The sequence below is a fragment of the Phaseolus vulgaris genome, chromosome 7, assembly GCF_000499845.2.
Source record: "Phaseolus vulgaris cultivar G19833 chromosome 7, P. vulgaris v2.0, whole genome shotgun sequence".
In the NCBI taxonomy this organism is placed as follows: domain Eukaryota; kingdom Viridiplantae; phylum Streptophyta; class Magnoliopsida; order Fabales; family Fabaceae; genus Phaseolus; species Phaseolus vulgaris.
The window spans coordinates 641,931-665,134 of NC_023753.2; the positions used below are offsets into that span (position 1 = coordinate 641,931).

General features: G+C 34.3%; 4 protein-coding genes across 5 annotated transcripts; 1 reads left to right on the forward strand and 3 right to left on the reverse strand.

Annotated features, from left to right (window-relative positions):
* Window positions 1-1,202: 1,202 nt before the first annotated feature.
* LOC137828827 (ankyrin repeat-containing protein ITN1) lies at window positions 1,203-5,570 on the reverse strand. Its single transcript, XM_068635549.1, has 4 exons — window positions 5,306-5,570; window positions 4,659-5,177; window positions 3,455-3,864; window positions 1,203-2,464 (listed from the first exon to the last, which is right to left on the reverse strand). The coding sequence occupies exons 1-4, from the start codon at window positions 5,322-5,324 to the stop codon at window positions 1,631-1,633; spliced, it is 1,782 nt and encodes a 593-aa protein (XP_068491650.1). The 5' UTR covers window positions 5,325-5,570; the 3' UTR covers window positions 1,203-1,630.
* A 2,488-nt stretch (window positions 5,571-8,058) lies between these two features.
* On the reverse strand, window positions 8,059-12,581 carry LOC137828829 (probable protein phosphatase 2C 11). 2 transcript variants are annotated; one of them, XM_068635551.1, is made up of 8 exons: window positions 12,329-12,581; window positions 10,773-10,915; window positions 9,440-9,538; window positions 9,153-9,311; window positions 8,781-8,867; window positions 8,572-8,663; window positions 8,399-8,470; window positions 8,059-8,316 (listed from the first exon to the last, which is right to left on the reverse strand). In XM_068635551.1, exons 1-8 carry the CDS (start codon window positions 12,487-12,489, stop codon window positions 8,188-8,190), a joined length of 942 nt encoding a protein of 313 aa, XP_068491652.1. In that variant the 5' UTR covers window positions 12,490-12,581; the 3' UTR covers window positions 8,059-8,187. The 2 variants fall into 2 exon arrangements, with proteins under 2 accessions (XP_068491652.1, XP_068491651.1); XM_068635550.1 differs by having other exon boundaries at window positions 10,773-10,930; window positions 12,329-12,580.
* A 3,179-nt stretch (window positions 12,582-15,760) lies between these two features.
* On the forward strand, window positions 15,761-17,567 carry LOC137827744 (3-ketoacyl-CoA synthase 19-like). Its single transcript, XM_068634035.1, has one exon. The coding sequence runs from the start codon at window positions 15,807-15,809 to the stop codon at window positions 17,256-17,258; it is 1,452 nt and encodes a 483-aa protein (XP_068490136.1). The 5' UTR covers window positions 15,761-15,806; the 3' UTR covers window positions 17,259-17,567.
* Window positions 17,568-19,658: 2,091 nt separating this feature from the next.
* LOC137827746 (3-ketoacyl-CoA synthase 19-like) lies at window positions 19,659-21,684 on the reverse strand. Its single transcript, XM_068634036.1, has one exon. It carries the CDS (start codon window positions 21,402-21,404, stop codon window positions 19,953-19,955), a length of 1,452 nt encoding a protein of 483 aa, XP_068490137.1. The 5' UTR covers window positions 21,405-21,684; the 3' UTR covers window positions 19,659-19,952.
* Window positions 21,685-23,204: the final 1,520 nt, after the last annotated feature.

Sequence of the window (23,204 nt, forward strand, 5' to 3'; positions counted from 1 at the left end):
TGTTATATGAAAAAAAAATCAAGAAAAACATAAAAACTCAACCGCATTTTTTTTTAGCTTTTATAGCGTGTCTAAAGAGGGAAACGTGCCTCCTCCGGCATATCCAGAAAGAGGATCGTTTCCGGCCCAATAAAAAGTGTCCAACACCGTGTCGGACACGCTTCCGTCGTGTGTTCGTGTCCGCGGTATATCGGAAACACCGACGGTACCTTTTTGGCCGTATCCGAGCTTCACACTTACATTTGCAATTTCATGGCTCAACTTGCATCATTTTAGTTGCTCATAATAAAATCCAAACTAAAAATTATTAAAAAATCATTAAATAGAAATTAATTTTTGAAACTAAAAGAATTTAATTTCCTTCCATTAATCAAGCATCATGATGCAGATGGTGCAGTTAATAGTGCACTAGAGTGGTTTTCATTTTAAAATAGCAACCATTGTGGTCCTAATAGGTGTCAAATATTAGGTTTTCAATGTTTCCATGTAGTACAATACAACCAGAAAAACCAGAAAAAAAAATTCAAAGTTATTGCTCACTTTTAATACTTAATAATTTTAACTTAAGAATAAAAATTTATGCATGGTTGCTAAAGTAGACCAAAGCATCCCAGTAAACAAATGCACTTAAAAAATTATCCATTTTAATTTTTGTATATGTACTATTTTTAACTTCTTTTACTTTCACCATTCAAATTCATAGAGACTAAAAATAGTATGCAGAGACTTATGATTTTTAAATATATGATTAAGATACAAGATTTGTTCAACTTTAATAACCATGAGTTTAAAATATTTATGCTTATTTTGTGTTCCAACATTTCTTTTCCTAAAAAATTTCCCAGCTCAGATTCTGCTACTTTTTATTTAATTTATCATCTTATTTTTCTATTAGTTTGTCCCTTTTTTTCATTTTTTACTTCATCACTGTGTTCTTTTTACTCCTAAACTGGCAATAATGACTGTTTGTGTAAACTAGATTATTATTTATATCAAATTTCTTTACTATAACACTATGATATTTTCAAATTTGGCTGCTACATCTTGCTTCACTGTGCAAGTTGACACCACACTTTTGAAGAGCTGAAGCTCAATCAGAGAACAAAAATAAAAACCTTCATTACAAACTCAATCATACCCTTATCTACAAATTGCAGACCTCATTTTCACCTCACGAATTCATAAAAAATAAATAAAATACATTTAACAAGTATACTATTTCATTCTCTGAGCACTGGACATGATGCATGTGTAATCTAGGTAAGTTGTGATGGTTACAGTCACATTCTAATAAAATTCTAATAAAATACTGGGTAACCAACAGAAGTGGCAGCCATATTTTGATAATACATCAATACATAAACTCATAATTAAAGCAATGTTCAATTTATTTTCCTAGTAAATCACAACATGGGATCAAGACTATGACACAGGTGCTTAATTCCAATTCCTCAAGATCCTAGAAAACCAGCAGCAGCAACAGAGGCATTAGCTGCAGCTAAGTCTTGAGAGACCAATTTCCTGTACAGTGAACTCTTAATGTTGTAAAATAGAGCAACTCTAAACACCTGTCATGGATTTTGCAACAAGTTGTTCTTCATGATCACCAGTGTAGGTTGCAAGTTCAAAATCAAATTGCATAAATCCGATCAACCTCAGAGTTGGAGAATTCAGAATGATGCCATGAGTTAGATCCACTTCTTCTGGCTAGCTGCTTCTCCTTCTTCCTCATTGACCTGCTTCTCTTAGACCTCACCACATAGAAAGTCATGGTGCCAATAACTCCAGATATTATCACCCCTCCAACTACTGTAACAAGAATAGCAGCCCACTTGTTCTTCCTACCCACAACAATGTAAGAAGAAGCAATAAATGCCACCGAAGTACAGACAGAAGCCAGCCACATGAGCTTGTTGATTACCTCCACCACCCTTTTCTCTGCCTTAGTTTCACCTCTAACCAAGGTGATTTGAACAACCACAACAGCCAAAGATGTAAAAAGTGCAATAGCATTGAAGATGAAGAAGATTTTAAAAGCAGCATGAGCTGCTACCACAGCTGAGCCATCATCGTTATCACCGCCAGGCACGGTGAATATAGCAGCAAAAGCAACTGTAGCAAACAGCACCGCCACCACTGTTACTGACTGAGTGGCATTGTTGATTCCTTCCCTGTGGAGTTTCCTTAACTCTTTGGAAATATTATGAACATTTTTGTTCGTTCTTTTGGTTTGTTCAAGTTGAGTGTGAACATCTTTCTTGATTTGAGTAACAGTTTTCCTCAGTTCATCCCTTGGTTGGTTGAGCTCGTTAGCTCTAAGTGCTCCATATCGAGAAAGACATTCCTTTATATCTGATGCCTCTTCAGAGAGAGGAAGGCTTTCAGCAATGTCAAGAGCTGTTTTGTGGTCTCTGGTTAATGCATTGACATTGGTGTCTGGCAGATGTAATAACTCATTCACTATCTGTGCAGGAAGTTGAGAAACCATAGCATTAGATTTTCATTTGAGGAACTATGATGGATGATTATATTAAGAAAAAAAGTTCAACAAAAAAGGCACAAAACTTCTGGACAAATGAACCGTACCAAATTAGCAGCTTCTTTTACATGTTTAGTTGCATTTTATAATTTTATGGAAAATCTAAAAAGCTATAATTAGGAAAGAAAACATTGTTATATTACATTGTAATAAATGTTTTCTTTTGGAATAAAAACTCACCACATTTAGATGATTAAGAGCAGCATTAAGGACTGATGTTCACAAAACTATAACATTATTATCTATGTAACACGAACACTTCTAATACGTGAAATGTCCAAAATATACAGAAGACGGGGTCATGGATTTATATATTACATCATTATGAATTATATTATGAATTATATGATAGGAGATTATCATCATCATTGAAAATGACACTTTTAGTTGAGATTAATTTAAAGAAAAATTAACAACTTTAACAAATTTCACACTATATGAAGATATGATAGGAGATTAAATAAAAAATTTGCAATAATACATATATAATATAAATATTCCTAATTATATATAAGATTTGTTCGTTATGTCTACAATCATAATAGAAACTTATACAATTAAGTTATGAGTTTTTAGAAAATCATTGTATTTGTCCTTTTTAAAATTGTGTTGAAGCTCTATTAGAATTGTCAAAGACCCAAAGAATGTTTTTTTTTTAATTAGACATTTCACCAATACGTATCGTATGAGTATTGTACACGTGTCAATGACACAGGGACTCATCATTTAAAAGGCATGTCCGAGCTTCATAGATTATTATTAGTACCCTAGGTATAAAAACAAGAGAAGACACGAATATCCTGCTACTAGGGGTAGGGATAAGGCTTATTTAGCTATTTGGTGAGACTCCCATTAGTTTTAGCAACTTGATTATATGGCCTCATCTATACACATATGGTGCAACTGTTGACATACCTCTACTCGTTTTTTCCTGGTTGCCACGTGTAGTGCCGTGTTACCAAATTTGTCAGGAAGCATAACAATAGCAGCATCCGCATCAAGAAGTAATTTTACCACATCACAACTCTGCCCTTTTACAGCCATATGCAATGCAGTTTGCCCTTTCCTGTCAGTCCTCCGAGCCAACTGCGGATCTTTACTGAGCAAGGCTTTCACAATCTCCACATGACCCTGACGAGCTGCTAAATGCAATGCATTTTTGCCATTGGATCTAGCAATCTCCAACAAGCTACAATCCTTCGACAGCAGCTCATTCACCACTTCCGTGTGTCCTCTTGTCGCTGCAGTTATAAGTGGAGTCGAATTGGATGGACCAATAGTTTTGCTCAATCCCGGGTCATAATCTAGCAAAACCTGAACAATGGCTGCAAACCAAAATACACCATGAATCATATGGAAAAACAGAAAACCAAACACACATTACATTACATCAGCACATAAGAACATCTCATCTCAATGAACTACCCAAAAGCTATCAAGGTCTAAAAGTAAGAACCCAAGCATACCATCCATTCAATTATTAGAGTAACAAAGATCATCCTCTCCCTTCATAACTTTCCTTTGATCCTGGCTCCTCTAAAGTAAGTAAAAATAAAGTAAATAGTCTCGGTCTCTGATGAGAAAAGCAACGGTTGATATTTCAACACATTTATAATTTGTTTATACATATACTTCAAATACCAACAACTAAATTTCTAAACAATGGCTATGATCGGTCCTATATTAAAGTGACTTCACGCACAAGGAAGAGCCCGCAACTTCAGGGGCTATGTACCTTCTAGGTAAAGACTCAGTGAGTTCAACACTCATAAGAAGGATACCAAGCCTATGACACCAAACCAACTGAATAACCAAACATTCAATCAAGCGTTAATATGTCCCAAAATCTGCCAAAACCTCGCCTGATTCGTCACCCTGACAATGACCATTAGTACATAATAGAACATTGTTCTAGAGAAGAGTCATCCGAAAAGTTTGTTCAATGACTCAGATTAGTTACTTCACTTTCTAGGAGTTACAATCTCTTTCCTAAACCTCAAGAATCACAGAACATGTTCATACGTTCATAACATAACTCCTCGTATAACTAACTCACCAAAGCAGCACAAAAAACACACAAATACTAGAAAGAAGATAATAGAAAGAGATATATACATACGGTGGTGGCCTTGACTAGCCGCAATATGCAAGGGATCAAATCCAGATCGGTTCTTCTTGGAAACAGTCTGAGCGGTGGAATGGTTGAGAAGTTCCTTCACGACATGGAGATGACCCTTTTCGGCGGCAGTGAACAAGGGGGTCTCACCGAGCTCGTTCTCTTCGTTGACGAGGCAAGCTCGCACCTCCGCAATCTCGGTGTCGAGATCGTCGTCGTCTCCGAGAGTTCCCATGACCTGAGAATCGACGTCGAGAAGAATCTGCCTCACCGCGCCGACGTCGCCCCTCTGCGCCGCCAGGTGCAGCTCCGTGTCGTTGTGCCGCCCCGTCACCTGCTTCACGTACTTCTTCCCCGCCTGGTCGATGCGCTTCCCCGAGTTCGACAGCACCAGCGCCGGCGCCGTCGAGGAAGACGGCGACGGCGACGGCGATGGCGATATCTCAGAAAGCGGATTCTGAGAGGCCGTTGCTGGGATCGGCGGCGGAGGGCCCTTTTCTCCTTGCCCGTCAGCTCCGGTTCCTGATACAAGCAAAAGGGTCATCGAAAAATGAAAAATTTAGAATAGTGGAGCAATATATCCATACATATGTGTGTATATATACATACATATATATATATAGAGAGAGAGAGAGAGAGAGAGGGAGAACCTGGTTGGTGAGAGGCCATGGATGTTGTGGAAGAAGGAGAAGAGGAGAGAGTGGAAGTGAAGGGAGTAAGAGAATAAGTTGGCTTTGGATTGTTATGAGATATGGAGAATCGGAAAGGAAAGGAAAGGAAAGTGAAGCAACAAATTGACAGAGGAAAGTTCAGAGAAACACGCACATTCAGAGGAATACATTTTCGACTTTTCTTTTTCTTGTCCTTTCTATACTTTTCTGTCTTCTTTTTTTTCCTATAAAATTTATCGATAAGATACTCGTTTTTTCGTGGGAGTGAAAACATTTATTAAGCTAATATAACTATAAATATTTTTATTGTGTTAAATTGATTCCTTAATTGCAAGCAATGTATTAAATATAACCATTACTTACAATATTTAATTTTATATATTTTTTAAAAATAAAATTTATATTTTTATGATGAGAATAAAATTGGGTGAGGTTTACAAATTAATTTTAAGTAATGTGATTTATGATAATGAGTTCGCAGTTTCAATGTGAGCGGTATTTTGAACTTTAACCTTATAAAATCTGTTTATATTCAAGTAAAGTTTTCACTCACTTATATATTATAAAATGTCTTAATTTTTAATTGATGTGGGATCCCCAACCCACCCCTCTCACGCTGCAGTAAACGGAGTCACTTGAGTTATATCTACCACATATATCAATGTCAAGTTCTTTATAACATCTTCTACTGACCCCAACATCCTATCAATCTTCTGCATGAAGGTTTGATCCGAATCGTGATTGAATCAGATAATGACGAAACGTTTTTCTTTGGTGACGATTGCTTTAGCGACAGCTCAATCGGAGTGCAAGTGAGTCAACACATACAACGACATCTTCTTATTCTTCTTGATTTCTTTTGATTTTGGTTGGACTATACAAACACAAAATTCATGCATTCTAAGTATATTTTTTAAGACCTTTCATAGTTTATAAGTGGGTACAAATCTCTTCTTATAAGTCAATTTTATAACGTTAAATTAGACTTAAAAATCTACTTCTTAATAAATTCAATCTCTTTATCAATTCATATATTTCTAAAATGTAAACCTAATAAATAGTTGTTTGTTAGTACTTGTAAGACATTCTTCAAGTCAAGGTGAAGGTGTCTATTGCACATTTTGTCATCATGATTCTGACCTAACTCATAATAGTTTTCTTCTTTTGTGAGAGAAATTGTTTTCACATATGTTTAATTCTGGATTTGAATTTGAACACACTTAAAATTGAAGAAAAAAAATATGCTTGATAACCTTATAGTCAAATATTTGTCAAGTATATGATGTTATATGTAAAAAACAATTAATTTATTTTGGACAATTAACGAAAATATATCATATTTAAGGGAGTAAGTATAATTTAGTATATGATTAGTATATTCAGATAAGGCATGTTCTCAAACTTGTCCTCAACTGACATAAATACAAAAGTTTGATTGTTTGTTTGGGGGCAAAAATGAAGAAGAAAAATAATTTTAAAAAATGATAAAATTCTTTTTATTATTTCTAACTCTTTTTTTCTTCATTCTTTTCTGTTCTCTTCTACCTATCGCATTTAGTTTCCACCTTGTTTTTCATATGTTTTTACTTTATCAACTTATTTCCATTCAACATATTTCTTTTTTTACCAAATAAAGCATTAGCTTTAATATTTCCAAGCTTCCAAATAAAGTAGTTGGAATTTATTAACCTCTTCAAGATGACAAAATAAATGTTTATACATTAAAAATAAAATTATATAAACAAATCAAATGTGAAGTTTTTCTTATATATTTTTTTTGGGTTTTATTTTTCTTAAAAGTAAAAACATCTATTTTATAAATTTAATTTCTCTAATCTAATAAAAAAAATACTCAAACAAAATTTAAACTAAATTATCAAAATAATTTATCAACTTTAACTAAATTTTTCCATGTACGAAAGTCAATAACCCGTTTTCAATCGGGCAATCCGGGTCAAAACGTACCAAACTTAACGATCTGCCATTGTTGGGTAGTTAATGACCACGTATGAACACAACGAAATAAATAAAATCAACGGGTTTCATGAAAAAAACAAAGGACAGGTTTGTTGTGAAAAAAAGTCTTATAAATTCATTTTCCTTTTAATTTCTAATTACAAAATTATCACTTTGTTTTCATTTTATTTTCTATCTTAAAAATCTGTATTAAATAATACGAAATATTTGTTTTCTGTTTTAACCAATTCTTTTACAAACGCTTAAAAACAAGAAACAGATAATAAAAAATTTCAAACCAAACAATCCTTTGTCGATTAATGGATCCTAGAGGTTGGGGAAAAATGAAATGAACCTAAGATTTATAAAAGAGCAAATTCTCCCTGCACCATATCAACTCTAAAATACACTCACTGCTATTTAAAATGACAAGATACTCCTAAAAAATGAGGAAAATAACCTAATAGAAAGAAAGAGGGTATGATAAAAATTACTTATGGAATTTTTTTCCAGAAATATTAGAGATTTAAATCTCCGGAACATATTTTTGAATTCTGAAAATTTTATCTAGAATATTTTCAATTTTGTGTTCCGGATTTCTTTATCCAGAATGTATATTTTTAGTTTTGAATTATATTTATTATTCCGGATTTTCAAATCCGGAATAAGAATAATTTTGGAAATTTGAAAAAAATGATAAGGTGCTGGTTAAAAGTGACATGGTGCAGGAAGAAACTGCCTTATAAAAGACTAGAACAAATTAGGCAGTGGGAAGATGAAGATAATTAATAAAGCAATTCATTAGATAACAAGGTACTACGCCTTCACAGCCATTTGTGATTTCCACACTCAGAAATTGAGTTGTTAGAAATGAGAGATACCTATAGTATAAACATATGGGCACATCATGATACATCAAATCGAACAACAACACTGGTGATGTTATCTGAGCTTCCCCGTGCATAAGCTTCTTTTATAAGTTCTCTGGATGCCACTTCTGCATCTGTGATATTCTGTACTAAAGACACTGCCTCCTGAAAAGACATAGACGCACAATCAAAATGAAAAATAAATCCATCTTGTTTAGGCCACCTTTAACAGGTAAGATAGTCTCACCTTGTTTGATATCACATTCCAAAGGCCATCACTGGCAATTATAATAAAATCTACACCGTCAATTTCTTCCTCCTAAGCCATAAAAGAACCAGAAGAGGGGAACTTAGCAGCCATAACAAATATAAGGGCACACAGAATACCAAATGGATGATCAAGCTTATGATTTGGGCAACCTGAATTTCTGGGTCAGCAACGACATAAGGCTTGAGAAGTTTGTCGCCAAATGCACGGGACACAGCAAGAACACCGCCAACCCTCCATGTTCCTGGATCAACCAGCAGCAATAGAAGCTATCATTTATTGTCAACTTATTATGAAGTATGCAGCGCACCCCCTCCCACCCAAAAAAAATGACATTAAAACCCCACAGGAAGAAACTTACCAGCCCAGATTATAAATCCCCCAGCCTTTTCAATCCTTTGACGTTCATCAGATCTATCAGGCTTGTGATCAATAGACAAAGGAATGGCTACATTAAAACAAAAACACATCAGTTAAAAGGAAGGAAAAAAACAGGAATAGGAATTTATATTGCTTCTTGAGCCCATTTTGCATATCCAACTAGAATAAGCAATTTGCAAGGAAATTTTACTACAATGGATAACACTGGAAACATAGTAAAACTGCTGTGACCAAAAACCAATGTTTGACAATGTAGTACATTGAAAGGAAACATGCTGGATTTTCCCTCCATTTATCACCATGCCCAATGTAAACCATATTCTCACTAAAACATAACTGGCATGGCATCAACCTGAACCAGATCTACTTGCAACTACTCTGGAATCACCAACATTTGCAACAACAATTCGGTCCCCCAACAACATAGCTGTTGACGCAGTTGACCCAGCATCTCTTTGATGGCCTTTTTCCTCATTGAGGTAGTCAATATCAGTCTGTTTAAATGCTTCAACTGCAATGAAACAAATAATGAGACAAAAACATGTTAATATTTACACCGTCCAGGCACAAACCAAACAAATGTAATATGATATGAAAATTTTGGCATATCCTATAATTTTACAACAATGAAGTTCATACCTATAGCAGTCTTTGTGTCTTTGATAAAATCAGGATGGCTACTCAAATTCTTAAAAAGATTATTTTTTAAATATTCTGCAGTCCGGGAACCTCCATGACCTAAAAGAATAAAAAGAAACATATTAACACTATTATTCGATTTTATTTCCTTATTTTTAGTATATCTAATCAAATTGCATAAATAATTTTTTTTATTAATATCACAAATTAATGTTGAATAAGGACCATAAAAAAAGTAAAGCATTCACCCTTATTTATAATAACATACTAGATTATAATCCTAACAAAATAAGGAAACAAATCTTAAGAGGAAATATCGAAAGTAGAAACTAGAAACCATTAATGAAACGTGAATAAGCTTTATTACAAATAAATCCATTTAAAAATATAATATGGACTCCACCAAATATGGTTGGAATGATCATTTTCTATTTGGGCTGTGCCTTACTCAATCCAAACTCAAGAAGTGTCAATTGCCAAGTCTTTATTAGCTCTACTTTGACCCTATCGACCCTATCTATAGTTGATGTTGGGTTTCATCCCAGGACTAAAGACTAGCAGGATCAGAGTGTGCATGAGACTGCTGAAGACGGCAAATCAAGAACCAAAGCATAGAAACCAATGTTGTAGGCAAACCAAAGTCAAACCGAAACAGACAGCTCTAAAACAGAGGTTCGTGCAAGAACAATCTAGAAGCCAAGTGCAGCCACCAAACAAGAGGAGTGCAACAGAGACTGGGACAGTAGCCAAATAATAAGAGGATCCTTCAAGGAGAGAAGAGGTCAAAACAGAACGGGGAGGAGTTGCTGAGAAGTGACAGAGAAAGACAATGTTGGTTCAGCCTTCAGATGGTCCGAATCAATCATAGGTAACAAAAAGGGCTGGACAGCGACAAAACAAGCTATAGTGTGGTAAATAAAAGAAAACATGGATGGATGGATCAAAAAAGCAAAGGTGGCAGATCCGAGTAGCAAAGGGGGCAGATCCGAGTAGCAAAGGGCAGGACGAGTCTAGTATGGAACTTAAACAGTGTCACACGCAAGAAAGATGTTTGCCACAAAAGCTGAGACACTGACCGTGGAGGCACATGCTAGGGAGATTAATCCTATGATAAAAAGCATCTCACCAACACCCAGCAGGAGCGACAATAAACAGACATAAATAAGTTTTAAAAAGGAAACAGGACCACAAATTTTTATCCTAAATGTCATACCAAACAATAAAAATCTTACAAATTGCTATGTAAATTGGCTATGTTGCACACCAAATCAAAAAAATAGAGGGAAGAGGTAAAGGTAGAATACTGATTTTAGGGAATGTAAAACAAGCTTACCATCAAAAACACCAAAAAATGCAACCATCTGACCATCAACCTCCGATATTGTGGTGTCAAAGAAATCCTCCATCGATGACCTCTTACCCTTGAAACTGGAATACCCATAGCTAAGCCTTCCATTTGGACATCCAGAGAGAAAGCTAGACAAAAATAATCTTTTTTTGAATATTTGAGAGTTGGAAGACAATTATTAGAAAACATAAGAGGATGCCTGAAGCAAAATTCAAATATATTTCATAGACCCCTGGAATTCTCTTCGAATGAATTTTGGTAAAACAATTGTTAATGGCAGTAAATAAACAAACAAATTATGTCATTTATCACATTTTCCCATAGTATCTGCCTTGATCATAAAACATTACTATCAGGTACAGATCAAATAGCATTTAATTGAGTAAATATCAAGTAGCCTACAACATGCATAACAGCCTAGGATGTGACTGCAAAGCTAGACTGCCAGTATTGAAAGTTCAGTCAGGCATTGGATGTGATTGTAAAGTGGGCCTTGGACCAAAAACTAGTTTGCATTGGTTTTAAGGCCGGTTTGATTATGTTAGGGCGCCCTGACCGAGTTAATAACACATTTGATCTTGTTAAAATAGGTATTAAATATAGGTAAGTAAGTAGTTGCATTCGAAAACTGCTATATCTCTGTACCTATGAATTGTATCTATCTCTATACCTAGGACTCTAGTTTTGGCTTTTGATCTTTGTTTTTCACTCTACTCATTGTATCAGAATTCTATCAATGTAAATACAAGAACATACGAGAGGAGTGTTCAAACCCTCTCAAATATAGTCTCTTTTATTTATCTCAACGATCTAATAAATTAATAATTAAGCCAAATCGGTATGGAATGAAATTCCAATTAGTTTCAACAAGTCATTGAATAGTTAAAAGGAACTATTTGATTTTGGATGCGACAAAATGATAGGAAAAATAATAATCCATAACTCCCTAAATTCTTCATCTAATGTGGTAAGAAAAAGACGCTTCCAGGTAGGAGAAAGCAAATAAACTGATACAAACTTGAAAGCCATTTTTAATTTTTAATGAGCATAAATGCTTTAGAAATAAAAGCTGATATTACTCTAAATTATTTAATAAAAATAAACATAAAAGAAGGGTACACAAAGCTATAACGCCCATTTCTTCTAACTAACGCCCATCCATGCTTCTTTCAGAAGCTTAACTATGAAGAAGGAGCAAACCCAAATATTCTTATAGTGGATTTGCAATGTCATGTCATATCATACAAACAAATGACCATCAACACATGGCATTAAAATGCAATAAACTACGTTCACAATTTACAAACATTCTAACATCATACTTTTGCGGTCCTGTTAAGAATTCATTTTCCCATTTTATCTAATCGCGCTGATAATTGAATTTCTGAGCACAACTTCTCCTCATAGCATGGCGTTCACACCGATCATGAATTTGCCCATGAAAAGCCTCAATTCAAACCCCAAACCAGTAGAAAATTGAACCAAAAAAGAGGAACAACCTCAGAAAAAAGGAAAGGCCCACAGTAAATGGAAATAAGCACCTGATGCCGCCGCCACTGAAGAGAGAATCGTGATCCTTGGAGGACATCACAATGTTTGGTGTCGCCGGCGGTGCAGGCTGACATTCAGAGGAAGAAGAAGCGACGGCGGGGGTGGCCGCGGCCGCAGTGAGTGGTTCTACAGGGTCGGAGTTTGAGATCATTTTACCATCTCCTCGTTCTCATTTCTCCCTCTCTTTTTTCCCTCGACCCCTCTCTCTTATTTCGCAATTTTTCAGTATTTTGGGTCCACTCACTTTCAAAGAAGCCGAGAAAAGGCCCAAATAAGCCTAAGAGAGCAAAAGGCCCAAAATAAGCTTAAGAGAGCAAAAGGCCCAATCAAGCATAAGAGAGCAAAAGGCCCAAACAAGCCTAAGAGATCAAAAGACCCAATACATGTCTGACATACAAGGCTAATTCTTTGATCCCATTAATGGTGGGGAATTTCTTCCTGCACTCCTGCAATTTTCTTCCTACACCCCTACATTCTTTGAAATACTTAATTTATCTTTTACAGTTTTGAGTGATTTTGGAATAAGGATTTCGTAAGAAAAATATTCTGGAATAGGAGTTTTGTAAGTAAATGATGTTTTTGGAATAAGAAATCCGAAAGACAAAAAAAATCATTCAAGAATATTCTTTCTGTAACATTTTTTTTTATTCCGGATTGATAAACTCGAAATTAATAAAATATGTTCTGAAAAATCTGTTTTAGAAATATTCTGAAAAGAATAATCCGGATATCATTTTTAAAATGGGTAAAATAATTTTTTCAAAAAAAAATGATAGGATAAAAAAAAATTTGTTAGAGTGAAAAAAGAAACAGCCTTAATTGTGACATGCAACCGATCTATTTTTAAATTTTAAAATTGCCTTTCATTCTCAAATTGAATATCTGAAATAAATAAATAAATAAATATTTGAAAAAATAAATTTGTAAGCTCATTTCAGAATAATTAGAAAATGGAAATCTCATTATGGAAAAACAACCCTAGAATACAAAAAATACTGAAAAAGGAATTTCAAAAAACAAAATCTAAATATGTATTTCAAAGAAAAGATTCTTAAATCTAGAGAAGTGTTTCAGAAATTCAAATCCAAAAACATAGATTTCCGAATGTATTTTGATTACCAATTATTTAAGTTTTCTAATTCCTCTAAGTTAAACTTTCCTCATACCGTAATTGAAAAATTACTCTAATTATAAGATATATCAATGAGAAATTCTTGATTACCAATAAAGAAACTCTTTTGCACTTATATTCGTAAAAAAATGTTATTATTTTTCTGTCGTATAATCCTGATAAAAAAAACATGGTTTTGGGTAGTTGCACTTTATCAAACATGTTTGGTTGGCCTTGGTTTGGTTGAATACGACGAAGTCTCAAAAGAAGAACAACGTGGTAATGTTTGGGCAATACGTTAAGAATTGTCTCATCTTCTAAGGACAAACACAAAACGACAGTCATATATATATATGCACAAACATTTGTGTAACTGCTTCACTACTGAGTATAATTAAGTAATTAAACTTTGGTTTGAAGAAGACCAACAGGAGAACAATAATATAAACTACTATAATCTTTTAATCTTTAAAATAATATATAATTTAATTAATATAATAACTAATTATTTTTAGTCTTTAAATTTAATTATTATTTAATTTTTTTTATATTAAAAACGTTAAAAAAAACATTGATGGTGTTATTGTTGTCAATCTCCACGTGATATGATATCATGTTGTACGTAGTGGGTGTTAGCAGTACGTAGTACATTGGATGTAGAACAATTATTTTGTAGTAGTAAATAGGAGTATGTAGCAAAGCATTAAAAGGGTAAGGGTGGGTGCTCATAAGATTCAATACCCCACAAAATTAATTTTACACAGATCAGTGTCTTAGGCAAAGCAACCAGTACATGAAGACACATGTGAACTTCTGAACACAGTCACTCGTGGTTCTCAGAAATCCATGTCAACATATTATACATCACAAGCATTTTCCATTATATATGTCATGTAGGAGAAAGAGAAAGCTAAAGAGCAATAAATGTGCTAGAAGGACATGCAAGCCTCGATCCTTTTAATGTCTATTCTAAATCCTAAACCCTAAATCCTAAGGAGAGTTTGTTCTGAGGAGAGTTTGTTCGTTAAGTGTGGACTGTAGGGTTTGATAGATGTTTATAAGTCATGTTTTGTTGAGCAGATTTTAACCACTTTTTATTTAAAGATTACGTAAAATGTCTGTATAAGGATTGAGACACCTCTGAAATGTCTAATTTTATTTTATTTACTTTTAGCAGATAAAAAAAATAAGAGTTAGTTAGTTTTATTAAATCATCATTTTTCAAATAGTTTTTATCATTTGTAAATATATAATCTCACGTACAAGTTGATTACTGACTAATCTCATGAACACATTGATTAGACGACAAAACTAATTTTATAAGATTGAACTAAATTTAAAAAACTAATTCATTAAAAAAAAAGTAATTCATGGTTTAGATTATTATCTTTGTGGCTGCTGGAAGCAGTTAATGCTTCTACCATCTTTGGACAGTGTAGTAATGAGGGCTCAAATTCACTCTGCGTGACGCTTCTAATTCCGCCCTTATTTGCATTTGCATGCAATACTTTCATGTTTCAAACACTTCCGTATCTAACTATTAAAATACAAAACTTACTTCTTTATTATATGTATATATACTAATTAATTAATATTTGGATATGAAGTACAATGAAATAACTCTAACTACCTAATGGATTGCCCTTTTCCTGTTCCTTTTAAATCACATTACAAATTTTAAATTGAACCCAGAGGAACAAGAACTTTTTTTTATTACACTAGTACAAATAATATATATTAATGTTAATAAAAAATAACTTTAAACTCAATTTAATCTTATAATTTATAAGGTAGAATTTACATTTATTTATATACCGAAGTTCACGAACTTAAACCTATTACTCTAAATTATAAATATTAAACCTATTAGTCCACCTATTTCACTTCCTTTGAGATGAATACTTCATACACTCTTTTTCATGTTTAAAAGATTTTTAGCATATCATATATTCACGGTAACTATGTGAGGGAAATGAGAGAAGAAATACTTTGTATAATTTTGTCCTTAAAAGCATGATGTTTTGTAGAAAAGTGGTGTTTGTTGAGATCTTGCTTTCATAAAAGAGATTAGCTGCAGATGAGGGAAGTATGATTTGAAGGTAGTGATTGGTAAAGTGTGGTCTCACACCACTTCATCTCAGGAAATCTATTCTATATATTACTTTAAGAAAGACGTGTTGATAACATGGTATTTTAAGCACGACACCTAAGAAGTGGTTTATGCATATTGACATTATAACTGCATCTCTGTGTTGTGTATGTATATATATATATATATATACACATGTATTTGCACTCGTAAAACATCCACAGTTGCAAACATATATCCCCAGCTTCTTTGATATATATAGCTAGAGATGAATCTTTTGTTCTTGTGCCTTCTTCCCTTCTTATTCTACTCTTTCTTTTCCCTTTTGAAGGTGATTCTTCAACGTAGAGGGCAATCATGTTACATGTTGGCCTACGAGTGCTTCATGCCCCCAGAAGACACCAAACTCAACACGGACTCCGCGGTAAAGATTGTGCTACGAAACAGAAAGCTGAGGTTGGAGGAGTTGAGGTTTCTCCTCAAAACCATTGTGAGTTCGGGGATTGGGGAGAACACTTACTGCCCCAGAACCGTTCTTGAAGGGAGAGAAGAGTGTCCATCTCTAAAGGACACGTACGAGGAAATAGACAAGATCATGTTCGACACACTTGACAACATGTTCCAAAAGATAGGAATCTCACCCTCTGAGATAGACATCCTCGTAGTGAACGTCTCCTTGTTCTCGCCAGCACCTTCTCTCGCAGCTCGTATCATAAACAGGTACAAAATGAGAGAAAACGTGAAAGCTTTCAATCTCACAGGAATGGGGTGTAGTGCAAGTGTTGTTGGAATTGATGTGGTGCAGCAGCTCTTCAAGACTTGTAAGAACTCTGTTGGGATTGTTGTGAGCACTGAGAGTCTTGGTGCACATTGGTACTGTGGCACGGACAAGAAAATGATGCTTTCTAACTGTCTCTTTCGCTCCGGTGGCTGCTCTATGATGTTTACAAACAAGCCTTCTCTGAAGGGTCGTGCGATATTGAAACTGAAGCACATGGAGAGGACTCAGTACGGTGCCGACGACGAGGCTTACAACTGCTGCATGCAGGTGGAAGATGAGCTCGGGTATTCGGGTTTTCGCCTCACCAAGAGTCTTGTCAAGAGTGCTGCTCAAGCCTTGACAGTGAACCTTCAAGCGATGGCACCAAAGATTCTGCCAGTGTGGGAAATGGTAAGGTTCTTCTTTGCCTCTGTAAGGTACAGTGGGATGAAGAAGAGGGAGATGTTACCCTTTCTCACCGGGCTGTTTCTTGGAGAGAACAAGACAAAGAAGACAAAAGTTAATCTCTTGGGAGGGGGATTGAACTTCAAGACAGGGATAGAACACATTTGTGTGCATCCTGGAGGAAGGGCAGTTATTGATGGGGTTGGGAAGGGCTTAAGGCTCAGTGAATATGACCTAGAGCCTGCTAGAATGGCACTTCACCGTTGGGGGAACACTTCTGCTGGTGGCCTTTGGTATGTTTTGGGTTACATGGAGGCCAAGAAGAGGCTGAAGAAGGGTGATAGGATCCTCATGTTTGGTTTTGGAGCTGGGTTCAAGTGCAACAACTGTGTTTGGGAGGTGATGAGGGACTTGTCTCATACTAATGTGTGGAAGGACTGCATAGAAAGTTACCCTCCAGAAAACATAATCAACCCTTTCAAGGAAAAGTTTAACTGGATCAATGATGAATATCTTAGCTTTGTGAGGTTGGATTTTAGCACTATGGTTTTTTAGGTGGGTACAGCGAAAGGGGAGAGGTATATATAGTTCAGTAAAATAAGAACACAAATGAAAAAAATATTATAGAGCTTAATTATTTAGTTACGAGTTGTGGAAGGTGATGATGATGATGTTAATTTGCAGCCATTAAAGCACTTATTCTGGTTCTTGTTTAAACACATAGATTGAGGAAGAGCAAGAGTAGAGTTGATTTATTTACTGTTGCTGTGCCATTGATCATTGATGAAATAAAGTTTCATGTTATTCATTGTGGTGTTGTTCAGAACTGGGGTTGTTGACTTGCCTATATCATAAGTTTCTTCCTTTCTTCTTTCCTTTGGTTGGTGGTGTGTTGACTGTTAAGTGACCCTTTTCTCATTTCTTCTTTCTAAAATCATTAGGGCTTTCTTTAATAACACTGTCATCACTTTAAGGAAACAAACAAAATGAATTAAAGGCTTAAATTAATGATCTGGTTTAGTTCTACCGTTACTGAGAAAAGTATCTATGCACAAATCATTTTCATTTTGCATCGTCTAAGCCAAATTGTCTGATGCAGACACTGATTCATAAGTTATAGCACTGCATGATATAGTTCTTTTTTCTCTTGTGTTTTAGCTAAAGTAAGAGCCACTGTAAAAATTTTGGATTCTATATGTGGAGATAAAATTTATATAAGGGTTGAAAATTTTTTAGTGTCTCTTTAATTTATTTATTTATTGTTATAAAAAAAAATCATTTTCTAAACTTGATTTGATGAATACAGTAGGACAAAACTATTTTGTATAACCGAGTCATATTTACTTATTTATTTTAATAAAAAAGTTGTATAATAAATAGTATCCTCACGTTTCAAAAAATTCAACTTCCATTTTATAATCCACTTTATTAATTTTGTATTCAATGGTTTATTTTATATTTTAATTAAATAACTTAATTTCATATATAATTATTATTATTTATGGTTATTATAAGAATGTCAAAAATATATGAACAGTGGTATCAAACATCTTTATCTTGATGAAATACACAAATAACAAAGGTCTTTTAAGCTATGAAGGGAGCAGAGGGGTGTTTAAAGAAAGGACTATGATACAGTAAAAAGACATTCATAACAAATAAATAAATTAATATTTTTAATTATTTTAATTTTAATTTTTAATTTAAAATATTATAATATTATTATAAAGGATTGTTGAATAGTGTTATTCACATGTGTCACAACTTTTTCTTTAAAGATACGGCTCTATAGATCTTGTAGGCTGAGGAATCATAAAGGAAAAGATATCTTTAATATCATAAAATTAAAAGGTAATGATATATTTATAATCCATATTTTTTATACAATTATATTAATCCTTAATATTATTATTTTAATATTTTTTTCGTATTTATAATATTGGGTTTCATTGATATGTAGAAACTTCATCACATTTTTCATCAATTCTATAACCAAGATAAATTATAAAAAAATTACATCAAATCTAAATATTAACCAATTTAAAAATGTAGATTAAAAAAACTCAATTTTATTCAATTACCTATTATATCGATTAAAAATTTAAAACATCGGTTTAGGGTTTAGGAGAATTTATATAAATTTTTTATTATAGAAGAATGAAAATGCATCATATATGAAGTACTTGACACCTGAATCTAAAATTTATTATCAGTTATGGGTGTCATGAGTCATATTCTTTAGGATAAAGATGTTTGATACCACCATTCATATGTATTTAACATTCTTATAACAACCATAAAAAATAATAATAATATATGAAATTAAGTTATTTAATTAAAATATAAAATAAATAATTAAATATAAATGTAATAAAATGAGTTATAAAATGGAATTTGAAAATTTTGAATAACAAGATTGTTGAAGATCCCACATCGACTAGAGATTAGAGCATTTCATAGTATATAAGTGAATGCAAACCTCATCTTATTGAATTGGTTTTATGAAGTTGAGTTAGGTTTAAAGTTCATATATTCATTATAATTTTTTTTTATCAATAAAAAAAATTAAAATACGAAGTATTGAATGAGTATGATTCCTCCACAACCCTACACTATTCATTATAATGAGTTTAGACAATGATGGAAGTAGATGATAGGGCAAAATGAAAATGATTTGTGCATAGCTGCTTATGCTATGACAATTTAGGTTTCCCTTTCTCAGTAAACAGAGTAACCAGATCATTAACTTCAGCCTTTAATTCATTTTGTCTGTTCCTTAAAGTGATGATAAAGTTATTAAAGAAAGCCGTAATGGTTTTAGAATTCAAAATGAGAAAAGGGACATTTATCAGTTAAGACACCACCAACCAAAAGAAAGAAGAAACTCATAGGAAATCCCACAGTCAGCGACAGCCATGCAGAAATTTAGGTTATGGGCAAGTCAACAACACCACATTTAATGACATGAAACTTTATTTCACCAATGGCAAAGTAACAGTACATGTGTGTAAGTTTCTCTCAATAAATCAACTCTACACTTGCTCTTTCTCCTCTCACTAATTATATGAATCTATGTGTTTAAACATGAACCAGAATAAGTGCTTTAAAGGCTGCAAATTAACATCATCACATTCCACAACTTGTGGTTAAATAATTAAGCTGTATAGTTTCATCTAGACTTTATATTTCTTTTTCATTTCTGTTCTTATTTTACTGAACTACGTGGTCCAATCCTTTTGCTCTACCCACCTAAAGGACCATCCTGTTAAAATCCAACCTCACAAAGCTAAGATATTCCTCATTGATCCAATTATACTTTTCCTTGAAAGGGTTGATTATGTTTTCTGGAGGGTAACTTTCTATGCAGTCCTTCCACACATTAGTATGAGACAAGTCCCTCATCACCTCCCAAACACAGTTGTTGCACTTGAACCCAGCTCCAAGACTAATCATGAGGATCCTATCACCCTTCTTCAGCCTCTTCTTGGCCTCCATGTAACCCAAAACATACCAAAGGCCACCAGCAGAAGTGTTCCCCCAACGGTGAAGTGCCATTCTAGCAGGCTCTAGGTCATATTCACTGAGCCTTAAGCCCTTCCCAACCCCATCAATAACTGCCCTTCCTCCAGGATGAACACAAAAGTGTTCTATCCCTGTCTTGAAGTTCAATCCCCCTCCCAAGAGATTAACTTTTGTCTTCTTTGTCTTGTTCTCTCCAAGAAACAGCCCGGTGAGAAAGGGTAACATCTCCCTCTTCTTCATCCCACTGTACCTTACAGAGGCAAAGAAGAACCTTACCATTTCCCACACTGGCAGAATCTTTGGTGCCATCGCTTGAAGGTTCACTGTCAAGGCTTGAGCAGCACTCTTGACAAGACTCTTGGTGAGGCGAAAACCCGAATACCCGAGCTCATCTTCCACCTGCATGCAGCAGTTGTAAGCCTCGTCGTCGGCACCGTACTGAGTCCTCTCCATGTGCTTCAGTTTCAATATCGCACGACCCTTCAGAGAAGGCTTGTTTGTAAACATCATAGAGCAGCCACCGGAGCGAAAGAGACAGTTAGAAAGCATCATTTTCTTGTCCGTGCCACAGTACCAATGTGCACCAAGATCCTCAGTGCTCACAACAATCCCAACAGAGTTCTCATAAGTCTTGAAGAGCTGCTGCACCACATCAATACCAACAACACTTGCACTACACCCCATGCCTGTGAGATTGAAAGCTTTCACGTTTTCTCTCATTTTGTACCTGTTTATGATACGAGCTGTGAGAGAAGGTGCTGGCGAGAACAAGGACACGTTCACTACGAGGATGTCTATCTCAGAGGGCGAAATTCCCGTCCTCTTGAAAAGGTTGTCGAGTGTGTCGAACATGATCTCGTCTATTTCCTCGTACGTGTCCTTTAGAGATGGACACTCTTCTTTCCCTTCAAGAACGGTTCTGGGGCAGTAAGTGTTCTCCCCAATCCCCGAACTCACAATGGTTTTGAGGAGAAACCTCAACTCCTCCAACCTCAGCTTTCTGTTTCGTAGCACAATCTTTACCGCGGAGTCCGTGTTGAGTTTGGTGTCTTCTGGGGGCATGAAGCACTCGTAGGCCAACATGTAACATGATTGCCCTCTACGTTGAAGAATCACCTTCAAAAGGGAAAAGAAAGAGTAGAATAAGAAGGGAAGAAGGCACAAGAACAAGAGATTCATCTCTAGCTATATACACCAAAGAAGCTGGAGATATATGTTTGCAATTGTGGATGTTTTAAGAGTGCAAATACATGTGTATATATACACACATAACACAGAGAAGCAGTTATAACGTGAATATGCAAGTTGTGCGTCACTCACTTTGACAAGTTGCGTGAGAAGAGTGGGGTTTTGTGCCCTACAGACAACTCTGAACCAATCGATATTGACTGCGAATAGCTTCTCTCTCTCTCATCCTCAAAAATCAAATCAAATAAAATCAAATAAATTAGTATTCTCGGGTGTGAGTTGTTGCTGTGGCTGATCCCTGGTCCTTTCTATTAACTTTTCACTCATCAATTCACACTGAGAAATTTCTAACCCTTTTTCGGCCACTTATGATTTATGCTGGATCAACAGGAATCTCGTTGGAGTAGGTCAAAGTTCTTAAATACGATGTGGGACCAAGCAGCTTGCGAGGAAGAGCCACACTGCAACTCCTTCTGCAATACTTCATCTTCCCAGTTTACTCCACAACTCAACTAACATCCCCCACTGGAGTTGAGAAACTTTAATGTCTCTCAAATGGAGTGGCTTAACTAGTAATCTCTTTTTTTTTCTGTAATTCATCTCACCTTAAACTTTAACATCATCACAAGATCATGAATTCAATCTCATTTTGCAGTTATTTCTTTTATTTTTTGGATTTAACACCATACAATACAGTATAAAACATACACAGATGGAAAAACGTAAGCACGGAAACAACACATAATCACGAATACAAGATTTAATGTGTTTTGGTCACAAACTGCAATCTCCTTCTACTCGGACAACTACTATTAAGTTTTCCTTTTGTCATGTTACACACCAATTATAAGTATAATGATCTCTTTAAATATAAATTATAAAGAAAACCCAATAATTAAGTTTACTCACTAAAACATGGTGTCTAGTTAGTGGTACTTCTTTCATACCAACATATACTTCACACCTAAATAAACTAATATTTTAATCATATGTAACTTATTTTTTAATTTTAAAATATTATTATATTGTAATGTTTGTCAAATGTTTTACTTTTTTTGTGTTAATTTTTTTTTTATGTTATTCAAATATTTAGTTTTAATTGATTTGCGAACATTATATCACGTGATATGTGCATGACATCACTATACCTAGCGGATCACGATAAATTTTTTACGTGTAGTCTTTTTTTTATCTAAAGTCATATTAATAAATATTATTTTCACTCTAAATTCGTTTATTTCGTATTAATAAATATTACTTTCACTCTAAACTCTAAATTGTTTTATATGAATACTATTTTTCACTTTAAAATCGTTTACGTTGTGTAATACTTGGCTATTTTTTTAAAAAAAATTACCTAAAATTTAAAGAAAATACAATATTTTCGTGAAAAAACTCGTAGCCATGGTTGGGCTTCCATTTCTCTCTATATATTTTTAATAAATTATTTATTATTAATTTAAATTATAAAGTGATAGATTTTAGTATCATGATGTATTATTTACTATTATTTTGATTATAAAAGTATTCTTCTGACTTTACCTTTGCATCATACGTGTTTGGACCCAATTTTGACCTCTTGTGTTGTTGAGATCTCGTATAGATCTTAACTTCAATGGATGAATTTATGGATTTAGTTATTTATGATCTCTTATGTTATAATTATTAATCAATTTCTCTAGCATTTTCTATTAATAAAAAATAGAATTAATGAATATAAAAGATATTTCAAGAATACCAAACTCTTCACAAAGTCAACATTACCCACACCCTCCATCTACACCAAGCATA

Bases quoted from the DNA above. Each gene is read 5' to 3' on its own strand.
- LOC137827746 (XM_068634036.1), bottom strand. From the start codon at position 21,404: ATGAATCTCTTGTTCTTGTGCCTTCTTCCCTTCTTATTCTACTCTTTC.
- LOC137827744 (XM_068634035.1), top strand. From the start codon at position 15,807: ATGAATCTTTTGTTCTTGTGCCTTCTTCCCTTCTTATTCTACTCTTTC.
- LOC137828829 (XM_068635550.1), bottom strand. From the start codon at position 12,489: ATGATCTCAAACTCCGACCCTGTAGAACCACTCACTGCGGCCGCGGCC. The intron at 10,931-12,328 runs GTGCTTATTTCC...ATTCAAAAAAAG, and splicing joins TTCAGTGGCGGCGGCATCAG to ATTATTTTTGTCTAGCTTTC. The intron at 8,471-8,571 runs GTTGCCCAAATC...TTTATGGCTTAG, and splicing joins TTGCTGACCCAGAAATTCAG to GAGGAAGAAATTGACGGTGT.
- LOC137828827 (XM_068635549.1), bottom strand. The intron at 3,865-4,658 runs GTATGTATATAT...TTTGGTTTGCAG, and splicing joins GGCTAGTCAAGGCCACCACC to CCATTGTTCAGGTTTTGCTA. The intron at 2,465-3,454 runs GTATGTCAACAG...CTTCCTGCACAG, and splicing joins CCAGGAAAAAACGAGTAGAG to ATAGTGAATGAGTTATTACA.